Source organism: Dipodomys merriami, unplaced genomic scaffold (genome assembly GCF_024711535.1).
Source record: "Dipodomys merriami isolate MVZ:Mamm:240054 unplaced genomic scaffold, mDipMer1.0.p SCAF_1, whole genome shotgun sequence".
Classification (NCBI taxonomy): domain Eukaryota; kingdom Metazoa; phylum Chordata; class Mammalia; order Rodentia; family Heteromyidae; genus Dipodomys; species Dipodomys merriami.
The window spans coordinates 21,370,784-21,390,234 of record NW_027202270.1 but is presented as its reverse complement, the minus strand read 5'-3'; the positions used below and the strand labels follow the sequence as shown (position 1 = coordinate 21,390,234).

Genomic DNA, 19,451 nt, shown 5'->3' with positions numbered 1-19,451 from the left:
AATACTCTTAGGAAGTTTCACTTATTCAAGATGAATCGTCTTATATAATCACACTATGGATTTATAGTGACTTGAAGCATCATTGTCTCTTTACCTTTCATTCCACAGCAGTTTTTGCCTCTAACTTTTGGTTATTTACTTTCAATATTTATTGTTTATTTTCTGTCTCTTCAATATATCATAAGCTATTGGATGACCAGAAAGTTTGTTTTCCCATTGTTTACTAGTGTACTTCTGGTAGTTGGAATAGCAATAGGAGTGTCACTAAACATTTCTTGAATGAGTAAATGAAAATCCCAAGTATCTGACTTTTCCCACAATATCAACAAAGAAATCCCAAATCACTGTCTCTTAAAGCTGGGTCTGCATTCCTATACCCTGATCACTTTTGGTTGGAATTCAGTGGCAACTAGAACTCTAGACAAAGAAGCTATGCTTGTCTCATGCTCCAACCTCACTGCTCCAAGTGGTGAGGCTTGTGGCTTTGCTATGACTCTCATATTCCTTCGTGTACTTACAGTTGAATTAAGAAGAAAATATTGATCTTCATATTTTGTTTTTCTTAAGGAAAAGAAAAATATGTTTATACTAATAAATATTTCAAAAAGCATCAAGACAGAGTTGGAAACATATTTAGTGAAAGGGAAGATTTTATTTCTATGTTGGAGAATTTACTTATACATTAAATATATTATGCATACATACATATATATATATATGTTCACACACTTACCAATTAACTCATTTGAATTATCATATTCTCTTTTCTTTTTTGATGGGCACCAGGGTTTGACCAGGGGGTTTGCACTTGTGTAACTTGCTTGTTGGCTAGCTCTACACTTTGGTCCATACCTCCAGATCAGCTTTTTGTTGGTTGTTTTGAGAATAGAATCTCCTGACTCTATTTTCACTTGTCTGTCTTTGAGTTACAGTTTTCTGGATCTTAGCCTCCTGAATAATTCGTATTACAGATGTGAGCCACCAGTGCCTACTGAATTGTCTATTTGATGCCTGTTTTTCTGATGTCTTGAGTTTGGCTCTAGATAGCCAATCACAACATTTAAGATTCAAAGATAAGAATAATTGAATTGTAGACTGATAAAAATAAGGTTAAATGCTGCAGATTATATTAATAGCAGATATTGTTAGAAGTTTAGAGTGAAAGTTTTATTTTATATGGGGCTTTGCAATACTCCAAATCAGCAAGCTACAAGCAGATAATCTTGGGGACATCCACTGAAAAATGAAATCTTCAGTTAACATGTTATCATAGTGCCATAGATATGCATTCAAAGAAAGTCCAGCAAGTGCCCATCAGGCAGGATATTAAGCACCTTCCCCTAACCACTAGTGCAAATGAATCCCTATTATTAAACTTTATTAGCATCAAGTAGTGGTACAAGGGGTTTCATTTTGACACATCGATCTATGCATACAACATACCTTGATCTGGCTCATTCCTTTAGTCACTCTCATTACTCCTTTCTTCTCTTTCTCAAACCAATTTCACAAGCTTATTGTTCTATTACACATGGATATAAAATATGTTGATATATCAACCCTCTATAATCATTTCCATTCCCCCTGCTCTATACTACTAATACGCACACCCAAGAATGGACATAATTTACCTTTCTATACTCACTTTCCTGTGTACTGGTCCTGGGGCTTGAACTCAAGGTTATCCTTAAGCTTTTGTGCTCAAAGCTAGTGCTCTATCACTTTGACCTATAGCTCCATTTCTGGCTTTTTTGATAGTTTATTGGAGGTAAGAGTCTCCCACACTTTCCTGCCTGAGTTGGTTTTGCACCAAAAACCTCAGATCTCAGATTCCTGAGTAGCTAGAATTACAAGTGTGATTCCCCCACTCCCAGCAATATTAATTTTTTTAAGTGTATGTTGTGAGAATGTTGGAAAGGGTGACACTAGTCAAGATGCATCGTATTTATAAACTGTTTTGTTGAATGGCAAGTTTTTTGTACAACTACTCAGAGATAAGAAAAATACAGTTAAAAAGGCACATGCTAACTGCTTTTTAGGGTTTAACATGGTCTCTCACACATACATATACTGTACATATATAATGATGTATTTATGTGTGCATATATAATATGTATATATGTAGGTGTTTCCATGTACTTATCTGTATCTACTTATGTATATGTTTATCTTACAGCACTAACATCCACATATCAGAAAAAACATGTGACCTTGATCCTCTGAACCTCGCTTACTGTACTGTACTATACTGTACTGGCTTACTGTAATTTGATGGTCTCCAAACCTATCCACTTGTTTTAAAAGTTCATTACTTTATTCTTCATTAATTACCAATATCCATTATGCATCTATGTATGTATGTGTGTATAAATACACACATATATATGTCTATGTATATGTGCGCACACACATATTCTTTATCCTGTTCATTAATTGCAGAGTATCTGGACTGCTTCAATAGCTTGGCTGCAGTGGATAATGTTTCAGTGAACTTAAGTCTGCAGTTACCACTATTAAATCATGACTTACATTTCTTTGGATACTAAGGGTGGCAAAGGGTAGTTCTATTTTTAGTTTTTTGAGAAAGCTCCATACTGATTTCTGTAGTGTTTACATTCATTTACAGTCCTGCCAACAGGATATTAGATTGATTTTTTCCCCTACTGCGAACATTTGTTGTTCTTGATGTTGGCCATGGTGACTGGATTGGGGTGGAATCTCATGTCCATTTTGATTTGCATTTGTCACCCATTCAGCTTCCTTCTGTGTATATTTTCGCCATTTGTGCTTCTCTTGGTCATCTGTTAATTCAGTTGTTGATTCTTTCTGAGTTTACTCTTTTGAGCTACCTTGAGAGTCTGATGATTAATCCTTTGTCATATGTGTAATTGGCAAATATTTTCATGCATTCTGTGTTATTTGAGTCTTCTGAAAGCTTCTTTTTGGTTCAGTGAAATTCCATTTTTCAACCATTGCTCCTATTTGCTGAGCTATTGGAATTCTGCTCAGGACGTTACTGTCTAATGTCAACTTCCTATTCTTTTCTATAGTAGTTTCAAGTTTCAAGTCTTACATTAATATCCATTATAAAAATAACTGAAAAAAATATAATTCTGCTGATTTGAGGGCTTAAAAATCAGCCAGAAAGGATCTCAAGAAGCAAAAATTACTAAAAGTTATATATGCTCAAGCAGCAATAAAGAATTTTGTAAAATGAAAAGAAAATTATATGTACTTTCTAGCCACTAAACAAATCAGAAAATATTTGACATTTATTGAAGGAAATACCAGAACTCAAAGAGATCATATACACTATTAATTTGGTAAAACTCTTGAAAACAGCATCACCATTTTCAAGTTAACTTTCTTTTTATAAAACATTGTCCAGTACTGTTTCAGTGCCAAGTACTGACACAAATGGTCAGTTCTGTCATATTTGTAGCACATTCCTTATTGAACTGCCATGTGTTTTTTCTTACCTGTGTTTTAAATTTTGTTTACTATATCTTTCAATATATTTTGTGCAGCCAAACCAGAAGTTTTAATTTATTGTCAAAGATTATTTTACATATAACATATAACTGACACTTTTTAGGTGTTTGCCTTATTGTATAAAAACTATTAGCAAAAAAATAAACTCTAATAGTTGTCATTATTAGTTTAACATAGCCAGTCTGTGCTAAAATTTCAATAATAAAAATTCATTTTTTTTCTCTTACCTTTGGAAGTCTACCAAATAGATAATATATTATGCAGTCAATGCTAGTAGACAAACCATCCAATTGAACAATTTCTTTTGGGTCAGATATATTGTTGGGAAAATTTAACCTTTAAAAGGCCTGTTCTTGGTGTCTGCTTTGTAGAGATAACACAATTTTTTAAATGAAAATTATAGTGAGACAGATAGAATCTAAAAGTCACTGAAGTTTTCACTTCAGTCAGTTTTAGCTTACATACTGCTAGGTATGTTGTATTACAGGTTTGGGATATCTTCATCCAACCTCAAAGTAAACTTGTAATAAGAGAATTGCTTTAAATTTCACCTAAACAGGTTATATTCTTTGCTGATAAATGTCCTTTCCATTGTTTCCTTTTTAATCTTTCAGTTAACTGCTCACACATTCAAGTAGTTTAAAAGTTGCTATAACCACTCTTTAAAGTAGTGAACTAACTTGATTTGGGTGCAAAATAAGTGCTATATATTTTAATTGCTACCCTAACCAATAACTAGATGCTGTGGGAGTGACCTCTGACCTCCCTGAATACTGCTTCAATTTGGCTCAGCATCTGCTTAGGCTCATGAGAGCCACCAGGATGGATTCCAAAGAACTAGATAAGCAACCCAGCTGTGTGCATTTTGTGCCAGGAACAGGAGCTGTGCCAGCTGGCTGCCCTCTAGAAATGTGTATGGTGAACAGAAAGTCATTGGGTGAGTCTTGCATTCCCAGAAAGGAAATTTGAGCCAAGGGAACATAAATGAATCAGATCATTTTCCTCATTTCTTGGGAAATGTCTTTACAAGAGAAGGATATAGATGATCCTCTGCTTTGCAATGTAAGCTTATTATGGCTGTCCGTTAGGTGATTTTTGTAAATGAAATAAGCTCTGGTACTCTACTGGAATACACACTTCGCTTGGGGATTTCAACCAATACTAAGATAACTTGTCTGGCAATGAAAGTAGAATATGAACCCTGGACAACTTTGTTGGATGTATAGCCTTGTCTACATCAGTTAGAAATTCTGACACTTGCATAGAAACCTAACTCAAATATTTAAGTGGTTTAGTACAGCAAAGCAGATCATTCTTATATTATATGGATGTTGTGGATCAGCAAAAAAGAGTTCTGTTGGTTCTAATCTAGAAACACAGTCTGATGGAGGAGGGCATGAAATTAGATCCCTTATTATCAGGAAAAACAAGTAAAGGAGTGGCAAAACGTGTTGCACTTTAAATTTGCTCCTTGCAGCTCCTTTTTCTTGCATTTCTTTGGTCAAGAAAATCACAGGGCCTCGCCATACCTAACTTCAAGAAAGCTACACTCTGACATTCATAACTGTATCTAAAACAACTCAACTTCTGAGTGCTGAATTGGTCTTTATTTAAGAAAACCTCAGAAACTTCAGTCAGTATCATTTGTTAGATTTCGACAGTATTCAGATTATAAGCATATGCTTAGTAGGAGGGAGGTGATTTATAAATCACATGGTATCACGATGCTATTAATTCATATGTTTAATTTTATTAACATGTAAAGTTGGAATTGATGTATAATCATGTTCTTTGATAATTATGGACTATCAGTGGAATATACAACTTGAAATATCTGATTACTGTCCCACACAGACTTTATAATGTATTTTTAAAAATCTGGTCATGATTAGAATATGTAATTGCTTAAGCAAGACCTAGATTAATAATAAAAGTAAAGCCCTTCTATGCTAAAAGGGAAGGAATTTTAAATGGATAAACTATTAACTTGAGAAAGTTACTCATTTCATTAAAATGCTGGTTCTACATCATATACATATTTAATTCTGTGTTTTTCCAAGTGCTAAAAGTAATCTTAATTCCTTATAGAAAACTTTGAAAATGAAGAAATTAAATTCATATAAAATAAAAAGCATGCAGAGTTAGTCATTATTAATATTCTGACATACAAGCATGTGTTACTTAAATATAAGGACACATCCTGCGAGATGCCTCCTCAAGCAATTGCATCCCTGTGAGAACTTGATAGAGTGTACTTACACATATCTAGAGGATGCCTGTCAATCAACCCAGGTCATGTGTTGATGCAGCCAAGGCCTTGAGTGAACATGAAGAATGTGGTCGCACATTTTATAAGGAAAAAGAACACACTCTAAAATAATGATACTATTCAGCAGTGATACTCACTAGACACTCTGTTGGACATGGACTATCCAACTTGGGGTTAAGGGGGAGGGAGGGAAAAACTGGGAGAAAATAAGGGAGGGGTGACACTCTTCAGAAAAAAATGTACTCAATACCTGACTTATGTAACTGAAACCCCTCTGTGCAGCACCCTTACAATAAAAATTTAAAAATAACCATAAAAGTACATCATAGTAAATACATCATCTAGGAAAGTCATTATTATTATCAAATAAAATGTAATATATGTAGTTGTAAGTGCTACTTTACAACACTACAACAGCTCTTACATTACTAGACGGTAGGAATTTTCAGGCTCATAATCTTAAGGGATCACCATTGTCTGTGTAGTCCAAATTGTATCACTGACAAAAAAAATGTTACGTGGTTCAAGACTGTCAATATGTATGTATGTCCTCTGTCTTAGTGAACACTTGTCTCTATTTCTGAAAATGTTTTTCCTGCCAAAAATTACTAATGGCTTGATAGTGTTCTATTATTTGGATTGCTGGTGTTCTGTAATACAGTAAACTAACTTCCTGGCATTTAGGTATTTTTAGCACACACACACACACACACACACACACACACACACACACACACACACACACACACACACACACACACACACACACACACACACACACACACACACACACACACACACACTCCTCCTCCTGGAAACTGGTCTGAAACTTTCTAGAATGCATTTTTAGAAATGGAGTTACTGAGAGAATGGGCTCTGGTGAGCCACTAAAATTGGACAATGGAAGTTAGTTTTAAAATGCTATTTATCATTACTCAACATAGTAAAAGTATACTTCTTTAGAAGTCCTTTATTTCTTTGCATGCCAATTTTTGTATTAGGCTTCAGTGTAGTATTCCAGTATTTCTTAAAGTAATAATTCCTTTCACCAAAAATGTTATTATAGCAATATAAATTTGAGTAAAATATAAATCAAGAAAACTTTTTATTACTATTTTATTAGTAATTTATACTTCAAGAGTGAAATTTAGTCAAGAAATATACTTTAAAATGTGATGAGGTAGTGTAGTTTACAAGTGATAGTTTAGGGCTGTATATTTTATTTTTGTTAGTTTTTTTGTTTTAGCATAATTTGATAGGAGTAATGTCTGAAGTAATATCTCAGGGATAGATTAAAAACACAGTGAAGCTATTTTATTTCGTGTAATCATAGAGAAGGGTCACAATAGTACTTTAAAGTAATAAAGAAGAATGTGTAAATATATTTGGGAAAATAACATTTCCTAAATAAGTATCAGACTTCTCCCTATAAGGTCACTTAATGCCAGCAAACTGAAAGGTCAAGAAAGAACCTGAATGGACAAGTAAGGCTTTCCCTCCCTCACTACGTTTTTCACTCTTAGATTGTGAATGTCAATTATCTCCATCAAGTCTTGCTGATAATGTCAGTTGTCAATCATTCACAAGGAGTGATGTGGTGAGCTTGTCAGACAGCAAAGGACCACTTGAGTGATAATAATAATGAGTGTATAGAAACCAGAAGGAAACTTCTGGTAAATTCTTCCTCACATTGTGAATTAAGATATGGAAAAAATAGGTTCCAGTAGGATGTTCCTTTATGTGAATCCTAACTTAAACATTAATCTTTTAAACTTCTAACTTTAAAATGAATCTTTATGGCCCATGATTAAATCAGATCATTTCCCAACATGATTGATCAATAAAAACAGCTCTTGATGGCCCAACAGAAAAGCCTCTAAGTTCACATTCAAGGTCTGATTTGAATTGAGTTAAATATTTAAGCCAAATTTATTGGGGTATTTATCCACAGACTCCAGGCCACAGAATACCTAAACTACTCAGACTTTGTTTTATACATCCATGAAGAAAGTATAATTTTCATTTTTAGGCTTAACCAATTTCTTATTATTGTTTTATTAGGTATTTATTTCGTTAAATTTAATTGAATATTTTATTTTATATTTATTTTATATTTTCAGTTCATTAGTTTACTGAATTTTATAATTTCTCAGATTTTTTTTTTTTTTTGGTCGGTCATGGGGCTTGAACTCTGGGCCTGGTCACTGTCCCTCAGCTCTTCAGCTCAAGGCGAGTACTCTACCACTTGAGCTACAGTGCCACTTCCGGTTTTCTGGTGGTTTATTGGAGATAGGAGTCTCACGGTCTCTCCTGCCCAGGCTGGCTTTGAACCTCGATCCTCAGATCTTAGCCTCCTGAGTAGCTCACATGCGTGAGCCACCAGCGCCCAGCTCCTGAGTAGCTCAGCTCCTGAGTAGCTCACATGCGTGAGCCACCAGCGCCCAGCTCAGATATTCTTGTCTATAATAAAATGCCTTCTCTGTAGTTACGGTTTCTATCTAATTTTTTTATCTACCTTCTCAACATAGTATTTGCAATTAATTCATCCACTTAGTTCCAACATTATCATATCTTCAATTAATGATGATTGCATACCCTCTGGTCCAATAATTTTGTTAGTTTTTCCCACTTTAGCATCCTTTGCATATTTCGACTCTACTTTTATCAATGATATATTTTAAAATTTATGTTGTTTTGTGACAGACCCTTGAGTCTTTGCTGTAGAACAAACATATTCTAGTTAATATTTTTGACCTGACAAAAAGTAGAGTGTGTGCTTGAGTGAACAATTTCTAATTAAAATTGCTTGAGGTAATTTCTACCAATGTTAGATCAATAGAAAAGAAAGAGAAACAAAAACAGAGCTGGGTCAAGTGCCATAGATTCAGGGCCTGGGGGGAAACTTAGTTACTTGGAACTCTTGTGGAGGGACGCCCAGTAAATTGGATTCTCCATATTGATAGAGAGATGCAGGAGTGTCTGATTGATGAATTGCTCAAGTGAAGAGAAAGAACCATTATTTTTTCTATGGTTGAATATTAGCAGTAAGTAATCATAAATGAGCAATAAGGCAAGCCCTGCCCTATCATTGGTACTTGAACAGATGGCCTATAGTTGCCTGGATATGGGACTGGTACTCTGAACAGTAGGATCATAGGAGAATGAAGGCTGGTTTATCCAGTATTCCAGGAAAAGATTAAAACTATAAGTCGATTAATATATAATTATTTTTAAAATAGCATGTTAAACAGTTTATAATAAATTTACTTATAAATTGGAATTAACATGTGCCCCTAATTACAGAATGAATAAAAATAGGAGCAGAAATTGTTCGTTTCTTAAATAATTTACATGGGTCCCAAATATGTGATGAAAGCTTTACAACGATTATGTCACTTAACCTTCACTGCATCCTGTGAGACAGGTATAGTTTGGGTTATAATTTATAGACACCAAAATATGGCTATAAAATTTATTAAATACCTTGCCTGATTTCACATACTATTATAGGGTGGAGCTGAATTATTCATGAAAGCCATGATTTTCAATCCTTTACTGTATTTTACACAGGGAACATTACAGTAAATGGAAGTATTAGAGACTCAGTCTCAGAAATTATTATTCAATAGGCCTGGTGTGCTGCCCAGAAATTTCAATGTGTAGTCTGAATTGAGAACCACTGAACAATCATGTCTGCCAGTTGTATCTTGCCAATGCAAACAAAAGGTAATGGTTATACAGCTTTAAAGAATAACTTAAAGATTTATATTACTTTTCTATCCTGAGTGCATTGTCTTTACTAGTGTATTCCACATTTACCTCACTGATCCTGTTTACCCATTTATTGGCTATTGTCTCTGGTAAAGTTTCTACACATTGCCTGGGTGATATAGGAGTTTACGCTTTGCCTCTGTAAGAAAACCATGTTTATATAGACTATTACTGAGGTTTTGCTGCTCTTGTAAATCTTTTAAGTTGATCTTTGTTGGGCGCCAGATGTTGGGTCTTCGTCCGTCCCACAAAAGACAGACGGGGTCAGAGGAAAGGTAAGTGCGGCGCTGGCCCGTTCCCTAGCCTCCCTCAGCCCAGGAGACAATCAGACACAGCGGGGAGCCAAATCCAGCAGGCAGAAAAACTCGTTTATTAACAGAGAGCAGCCCCTTTTAAAGACAAAAAGGGTGGGTGGTATGGTAAGGGAGGAAGAGGAACCAATCACTGTCAAGGTCACACCCTATCATTCACCTGAGCCTTCACGGGATGGTTAGGTACTGATCAGAAGATCAATTGGGGTCTGCCCACTCTACTCTCTCCCAGAGCCATCTTGGCTGGCCATGTGCTCTTCAGTAAATTAGGCTCTGCCCACTCAACTCCCTCCCAGCGCCATCTTTGCTGCCCATGTGCTCCACAGATCTTCAATTATTATGCTATTTTTCCTATTTTGATCTGAGCTAGAGAAATAAGTGATATAACTTACATTATATTAAATGCCTTATTTTATTAGTTTTAATAATTGATCACAAAATTTTCATGGAAAATATCCTTGTGGTTTGAGATACTTTTCTATGGTCAAAAATTTTTATAATACTAAAATTTGATCTATCTTGATATATTTTCCAAACATAATCATTTATGCTCCCTCTGTTTTCAAATGAAGCAGAATTATTAAAATGAAATTCCACTGTATTAATAAGAAAGTAGATGAAAAATATAAATATGCAATCTGGAAAAAGAAAGGAAAGAAAAGAGAAATATAGTTAAATGTGCCACCTACTCAACACATGAAAAAAAAGACAAATAATTGAATATATGACTTGGCAGCTACTTTTTCTCATAGGATTTTCACCTTGTAGATACAACTTATGTGTTTATTTCTTTTGCTTTCTTACAGTATAAGAATCAAATTCGGTGCCTTCCACTAAGTAGAAAACAATAAATGTTAGTCAAAATAAACTCTTGGTGAATGAATGTGCTATTTTCAGTGTGTGATGGCATGTAGTCTGTGAACAAGGATATGGTGTGGAATTATACACTGTGCCACAAATTAGTTCAGCATTCCTTGAGAACAAGCTACCATGCTTTTTTTCAAATGATGTTTTGAATTATTTTCATATCTTAGTCTTTTAAGGAAATGATCAGTTATGTCTGGGATGAACATACAACTCTACATAGCATGAGCAACAATAAGAGCTAAGCCACTAAATGTTACATAAAATAGTATATACTAATGTTAAAATAATTATTTTTCAGAACAGACTAAATGATGTGAAAAATGAAGTTACAGTTAAATGAAAATCGGAGCATAAATACCAACTGTTGATCTTGCCAGCTATGTCATTTGCCCTGCAGAAGCTCTGCAATCTTATGCAATCCCATTTGTCCAACCTTTCTTTGATTTGTTGTGCTTCCGGGTCTCTATTCAGAAAATTTCGACCTGAGCCAAGGAGACCTAGGGTTTCTCCTATTCCATCCTGTAATGTTTTCAGAGTGTCTGCTTTGAGTTCAAGGTCTTTGATCCATTTGGAGTTGATTCTGGTGCAGGGTGATATATAAGGATCTAGCTTTAGTTTTCTACAAGTAGTTAACCAATTTTGCCAGCACCATTTACTGAAGAGGCTGTCTTTCTTCCATTCTATTGTTTTAGCTTCCTTATCGAAGATTAGATGGCTATAGGTCTGTAGGTTAATTTCTGGGTTTTCAATTCTATTCCATTGGTCCTGAGGTCTGTTCTTATGCCAATACCAAGCTGTTTTGATTACTATGGCTTTATAGTAGAGTTTGAAATTTGGTATTGATATTCCTCCAGCAGTGTTCTTTCCGTTGAGGAGCGTTTTTGCTATTCGGGGTCTTTTATTGTTCCATATGAATTTTTGGATTGCCTCCTCTATTTCCTTGAAGAATGAGGGTGGAATTTTGATAGGTATCGCGTTGAATTTGTAGATAGCCTTGGGAAGTATTGCCATTTTCACGATGTTAATCTTGCCAATCCAGGAGCATGGGAGGTTTTGCCATTTTTTAAGTTCTGTGTTGATTTCCTTTTTCAAGATTTTAAAGTTTTCATCATAGAGGTCCTTCACTTCTTTGGTTAAGTTAATTCCTAGGTATTTTATTTTTTGTGGGGCTATTACAAATGGAGTTGCTTTCCTAATTTCAGCCACACTTTTCTCATTGTTGGCATATAGAAAATTTTCTGAATAGAGACCCGGAAGCACAACAAATCAAAGAAAGGTTGGACAAATGGGATTGCATAAGATTGCAGAGCTTCTGCAGGGCAAATGACATAGCTGGCAAGATCAATAGAAAGCCCACCGATTGGGAGAAGATCTTTACTAGCCATACAACGGACAAAGGTCTCATATCAAAAATATACTTGGAACTCAAAAAATTAAACCACCCAACAACAAATCCTCAAAGAAACAACTGCCCAATAAATAAGTGGGCGAAAGACTTAAAGAGAAGCTTCTCTGAAGAAGAAAGAAGGATGGCCAATAGACACATGAAGAAATGTTCAACATCCCTAGCCATAAAAGAAATGCAAATCAAAACAACATTGAGATATCACCTCACTCCAGTTAGAACAGCAAAAATCAAGAACTCTAATAACAACAGATGCTGGAGGGGATGTGGACAGAAAGGAACCTTACTTCATTGTTGGTGGGAATGTAAACTTGTTCAACCACTTTGGAAAGCAGTATGGAGGTTCCTCAAAAGACTTCACATAGATCTCCCCTATGATCCAGCAATCCCACTTTTGGGCATTTACCCAAATGTTTACAAACAAGACCACACTAAAGCTACCAGCACAACTATGTTTATTGCAGCATTATTTACCATAGCTAAGATATGGAACCAACCCAGATGCCCCTCAGTAGATGAATGGATCAAGAAAATGTGGTATATATACACAATGGAATTCTATGCCTCCATCAGAAAGAATGACATTTCCCCATTTGTTAGGAAATGGAAAGGTTTGGAAAAAATTATATTAAGTGAAGTAAGCCAGGCCCAAAGAAGCATAGGTCCCATGGTTTCCCTTATTTGCAATATCTAGTATAGGTATGAGTCAAGCAGAAAAGGCCAGCTAATGTGATGTTAGGAAAATGAACCCTTAAATATGTATTTTAATGTTTGCGTTTCTTTCATGCATGTGTTTCTAATGCATTTATAAGATTATTTCTTTGTTGCTTTGTATGTCCCTCCCCCACAGTGTAACCCCTGCTTTCACTATATTTGATGTCAGTATATCATGTGGAGGAGATGGGGACAAACAAGTCGTTTAAGGATTCAGGTGGACCTGTTGCAACAATGAGAAGTACAAAATGTCATGTCAAAACCAGCTTTACAATTTCGGTGTTGGGGGGGGGGGAGGGGGGTATAATTGGGTGGGGGGAGGGGGGTAAAATTGGGTGGGGGGAGGGGGGAGGCAGGGAAGGGAAGTGAAGTGTAAACAAAGGAGGAGGCTGCAATGCTTGGTAAGAAATGTATGCATTATCCTGCCCATGTAATTGTAGCCCCTCTGTACAGTATGTTGTCAAATAAAATAAAATACAATTTAAAAAAAAAAATAAATAAAAATAAAAATTAAAAAAAAAAAAAAAAAAAAAAAAAAAAAAAAAAAAAAAAAAAAAAAATACCAACTGTTGAATCATTGAAAGAGAAAATGAGTTGAACAATTAAAATTAAGAATAATGAGTTAAACAATTAAAAAGTAATAATGATTACATCTTGGTGGTGACACTAAGATTCTTTTATTTCCTTATAGTAGGAAATGCACAAAACAGATGTAATACTTTTTCATCAGAAAAATTATTTAGGAAAATGGATTTTTATCATTTTCCAGCTCTGTAGGTATTTCCTATTCATTTACAAGGGCAAAAAGTGTCTATCTATTTGTTTAGTTTATTGGTGGGTTTCTCATGCCTACAATATCACTTAGGAGAAATTGATACTTATAAATGTGGTTTGAATGAATTACTGAGAACAAAACTGAATATATGCTTCTATTTCTCAAGGCACTTTTAAAGATTCACATGTTAGGCAATGAATCCACCCATTAGAAAGCATTGAACACTTATTCATAGTATGGCTTCTTTCCACTGAGGATAAGGTTCCTTTCTTGTGGAATTTGAATGGCATATGGAGTTTTCTTGGTAATCAACAAGTAGAAGTGGATTTTAATGTATGTGACTTAAAGGACTATGACAGGGCTCTTTTATCTTTAGCAAATACCTTTAAAATAAATATAACTTAGAAAATAGATATAACAAACAATAAACCAATGGAAATGATAGTAAATTTTTTTAAAAATAGAAGAAATGTTATTTAGCTTTTAAGTGTATCAGTCCCAGAAGACAAAAGAGGCGTCAGAATAATAGATAGCATGTTGAAGTTACTGTTGGTGTAGAAAGTACATCGAAAATGTCAATTGACAAACTTGACTAAAAATAGTGCTATACTGGGCTCCACTGGAATTCATGAAAAGAATGTTCTCAAGTAAACTTTCACACATAGCATGCAGCTTAGAATTAAAGTTAGTTATGAAATGGCTTTGTCCCTCGTTTGAATTTTAATCTTTCATGTATATTTTCTCAAATTAGGAAAAGTAAGATAATAAGAATTTAAGGTAACATTTATAGAAGAACATAGTAGTAATAGATATGATATAATTTAATATTAAACAATACAATACCAATGTGTACAGTGTTACAGGTATTTAACACAGCTCTTGCTGTATTTTTTTCTCTAGGATTCAGAATTTCCCATAGATATGCAACCAAATCTAGACGTGAATTTATGTAAAGAAAATCCCTGTCCAGCAAAATTTGACTACAAACTGAGTAACATTCTTAGACTTCATGAACTTCCAGTGAGCTGGTAAGATTTCTGTTGTTTTATTAGTGCTTTTGAGGTTTCATTCTCGTGCCAGTTGTGGTGCTCTTACACCTATTGATAGTTCAAGTTGTTTAGTGTTTCCAGTTCCTGCTTCAGCAGTGCAATAGCTATTGAACAACCTTAAATTAATTGGTTTAGTCACTTGGTGGCAGTACAGACTAAGAGCACTATTGTGTATTATTGTTCTGGCTCAAAATAATTTAGAAAAATCTCTTTGAAAGGCTTCTAGTATTATTTTAAAGATGAGATCTCAGAAATTGTCCATGTCATTTGTTTATTTGTCATTTGTTTACTTTTAGCACTATCTTATTTTCCTGTTAATGTATCCTGTTATTTTTGTAGACCATAGTTTGGTGAACTGTAATCATATTGGCTAAAGACAAAAACTTTTCTGAGATTTAAATTCTTTGTTTTATGCATTTATGTTCATGAATGACTTATTATAAATCTTATAAATTCATCATATAGTATTCAGATTTTTAGAGAAAATATTTCTGAGAAAACTTGCGCATATAAGTTCTTATAAATTTTACAGTGGGTTAACATTTCAGCAACTGGTCAGCTACTATTCATATGCATGGATAGATCATTTTGCATATGTTGTTAGTGTCTTGCAGTAACAACTGGATATGGTAAACACTTATATTCTTGCATTTAGACACAGAAAGCAAAGTTCTTATATTTGTATAAATATAGGAAACAAATATTTGGTGGTCACTCTTCTTGTACATAAGGACAGCTGATGTCACAGACCAATTCTCATATATACATACATTTTGCCTGTGATTAGTTTCTTTCTATTTCTTCTGTGATAATTCCTCTGTTCTTTCTTACTATGTATTTTATTTTTGAACTGGCATAGTTTTAGTAAGGGATTTTTTTTTTTATTCTGGCATATCTGTACAAGCACACAGTGCACCATGAACAAATTCATTTCACCATTCTTTTCCTCTTTTCTTCTCTTGTTTAAATATATTTGGTGGGTTACATTGTGCAGCTTTCATGTGTATACATAGAATGTCCTTTGATGATATCACCTTTCTGTATCCCCTCCTTCCTAACCTCCACTGAGCCCTTCTTTGATAGTCTCATTCATGTCCTATAATCATTACTCTCATCATCATTGTCGTCATCCTCCTCCTCATCATTATAAACATTACTGTTTGATTATTTCTTAGTAGCAAGAAGATTACCCATGATATGTAGTACTTAACATGCATGATCTTAGTTGTCATGATGAAAACCAGTATGTTAATGACTTTAAAAGGTCTGTAAAGGGAACCATAGAAATAATGTATGCACGCCTTAAATTTCTGCTTCGACTGAAAACAGGTATATGTGTGTCATTACACCAGTCTTTTGATGGTCATGACTGTTAAGTTCTGTTGATTGAAATCCCACACATTATTTCTTGCATAAATTATGTTTGCTCTACCATCTTCAATTTCAATTTGTGGTTTCTTTAAAAAATAAAATTCAGATACTCAGATGATGATCTCAGCTCTTTTCTCGAAGTTTAGTTTTCATCAACAAAAATTCTGTTTTTCACCAGGCGCTGGTGGCTCATGCCTGTAATCCTAGGTACTCAGGAGGCTGAGACCTGAGGATCGCAGTTCAAAGCCAGCCCTGGCAGGAAAGTCTGTGAGACTCTTATCTCCAATTAACCACCAGAAAACTGGAAGTGGTGCTGTGGCTCACGTGGTAGAGTGCTTGCCTTGAGCTGAAGAGCTGAGGGACAGAGCCCAGGCCCCGAGTTCAAGCCCCTTGACCGACCAAAAAAAAAAGTTTCTCAAATTCATATTTCCTCTCCATAATTAATACTTAATTACATCACAGTAGCAAACACAATCGCCTTACAAAGTAGTAGCTCACCACTTTGGCTCCCACAGCTGTGGTTTCCTAGGCCAGTTCAGCAATGAAGAAGAGGTTGAAAGAAAATACAGAGAAGAGAAACGTTTAATGCCTCAGCCAAAGACAGAATCTGGATTCAGCTTAATTCATTTTCAGCCTCTGGAAAGACAGCTGTCCTGATAACTACCACTGCGATTCAGGGAGTAATTTCTCTGCCATAATCTTCACTAGTGAGCCCATTAGGAGAAAAGGGTCTAGCATTATTGGTCAGCCATTACAAAAAATGAATCTCTATTAGAAAAAATAGTCTCTAGTCTTGTAGGAATCACATTTTAAAGGACAATGGAATTGTGACTTTGGGACACACTCATTTACATATGTCATTTTTTTTCATTTTGCCTATCTACTTTCTTTCCAGTTTGCATCATTATTTGCTTATACTACCATTTCTTATTTGTCCTGTGTCCCCCCTGCTTATTTTACCATGCCATTTCTTTCTTTTTCGTCTCATTCTATGATATTAATGTCAGCTGACTATAACATTAATTGCAAATTTTAATAATCTCTATTCTTAGTTTTAATACTGGATTATATTCCCCATATATACAGATACTCACACAGCATACTGTGTCTTAGTATATAATAAGCATCTAAGAAAAATAATTATTGATTCAATTCTATGCTGTTTTAGGGAAATTTTTTTCAAATGGCTATGAATTCATTGATTTTTATCAAGCACCATCAGAGGAAAGTATTTCTGTTGTGACATATGTTGCTTACTATTACAACTATAACAATAAGCTGAGTGCCAGTGGCTTATGCCTATAACTGTTGCTACTCAGGAAGCTGAGATCTCAGGACTGCAGTCCAAAACCAGTTTGGACAAGAAAGCTCGTAAGACTCTTATTTCCAATTGACTACCAAAAATGCTGCATGTGGTGCTGTGGCTCAAGTGGTAGAGTACTAGCCTTGAGCATGAAAGCTCAGGGACAGCTCCCAGGCCCTAGGTTAAAGACTTAGGCCTAGTACACACACACACACACACACACACACACACACACACACACACACACACACACACACACACACACACACACACACACACACACAACATACAACACACACAACACACAACACACACACACACTCACTCATCACACACACAAATAATAATAGTAATAGAAATAATAATGAAAAGAATGTCAACAGTAATGTTTTATTGTAGAATTAAAACAAGATTTATTCCTCTGCTATAAGCACACTAATCTCAGTGTATTTTAATTATTGTTATTCCTATTTTTCTCTTCTTGCTTTCTCTTCCTCTTTTTCTCTTTTTTCCTTTTCTCTTTTTTCTCTTTCTCTCTCTGTCACTCATACATAATAACTCATTCACATACACAAATACACACATATCCCTAAACATGAAGCTTAGACACTTTGAAAATCATAAGGAATTTATAGCAGGTATGTTTAAGACAAGAACCAATAAATAGACCATAGATTATTTTAAAGAAAGATGCAAAAGAAATAATTGACTTTTGCACAGTACACCAATAATGTGTACCTGAATGACCTATGTTTTAAGCCAGAATCTTATATTTTTCTCTCAATAAACATGACCTAGGATAATTACTTTAAACTTAAATATTAAAATAACTAATTATATCAAGTTGAATTATGAAAATGTCTAATTATATCTTTTGTGGAAGAAATGGATTTACTAAAATGTATTTCACTAAATTTTTTAGTGAGGTCATAACAAATGCATTTAAATTATGCTAATTTAAAAGTTCTTAATTTCTTTCTTTTATTTATCTATTTATTTGTTTATTTGTTTATTTATTTATTGTTGGACCTGGGCTTGAACTCAGGGCCTGGGTACTGTCCTTGTGCCTCTTTGTGCTCAAGGCTAGTGCTCTACCATTTGAGGCACAGAACCACTTCTCTCATTTTCATTTTTATAGAGTCCAATTTTATAGGTTAAAGAGCCAGAAGGATTTTAAATTAGATAGGCTAAGAAAAATTTTAAACTCTGATTTAGGTAGATATCCTTTTACTATTTTATAGGGTGGCTCCCATTAGCCTAGAAAATGCCCTTCAGCAACTCCCATCACTTTAAAGAGAGAAAAAAAATTCCTTTCTTATCCTAACAACTCCAAACCAAACCCATGTATTTTCCCCATGCTCTGCTTTGAGCTCATGCTTTCTCTTCCCATTCTTCCCAGCAGGGCAGTTTCCTTCCTTCTCTCTCCTCTGAAATGGTCACTTCCCTTGTTGGCCACCTGTGATCACCCTCAGTTACAGTCAAGACACGGCTTGCTGACCATTGTGTGTTTCCTCTCTATTCCTGCTATTAGCACTCCCGGATTTCTTGCTGAATCCCATGCTTATGACCGTCAGCATTTTCAAAGAGCTGCTCCTCTTGGGATGGATTCCTGATTAATAGATTACACCTCCACGCAGCTCACAGCTTCACCTTTTCACAAACTACACTTCCTTAAACGGCCTCTTCCATTCTCCTATGTACTCTCCCTGTGGTGATATCCATCCCTTGACACCTCCTCCCAGCTAGACTGTTAGATAAGCTCTGCTGAATTATCATGTCCAAAAATTAAGCTGGTGTATTTTCAGCAAACTTGTTCTTCTATTCTTCCTCACTCTTACAAAAGCACACCCTGTGTGAACATATGCAACTCAAGTGCAGAGGTCATTTTTATTCCTTATTCTTTCACTCTGAAATTCCTGTCAAATAGGTGTGTAATTACCATAAACTCATATGGTTTTTGTAAAGTTTACATCTCCGCCAAAGAAAAAAATACATTAGAAGGATGCATTAAATTTTGGGATTATCAAATAGAAAGAATTTACAGTTACTTGAGTCTTCAAAAAATTCTCTTTAGAATGATAATGATTACATGCAGATAATATACATGGAATCATTATTTATATG

General features: G+C 34.9%; 1 protein-coding gene across 3 annotated transcripts in view; it reads left to right on the top strand.

The window, feature by feature from the left end:
* Spag16 (sperm associated antigen 16) overlaps positions 1–19,451 on the top strand; it is a 782,336-nt gene that overhangs the window by 83,606 nt on the left and 679,279 nt on the right. For all 3 annotated transcript variants that reach the window (XM_070027619.1, XM_070027799.1, XM_070027711.1), the window contains one exon: positions 14,505–14,632. In XM_070027619.1, coding sequence (XP_069883720.1) covers positions 14,505–14,632 — 128 coding nt within the window. The remainder of the gene's footprint in view (positions 1–14,504; positions 14,633–19,451) is intronic.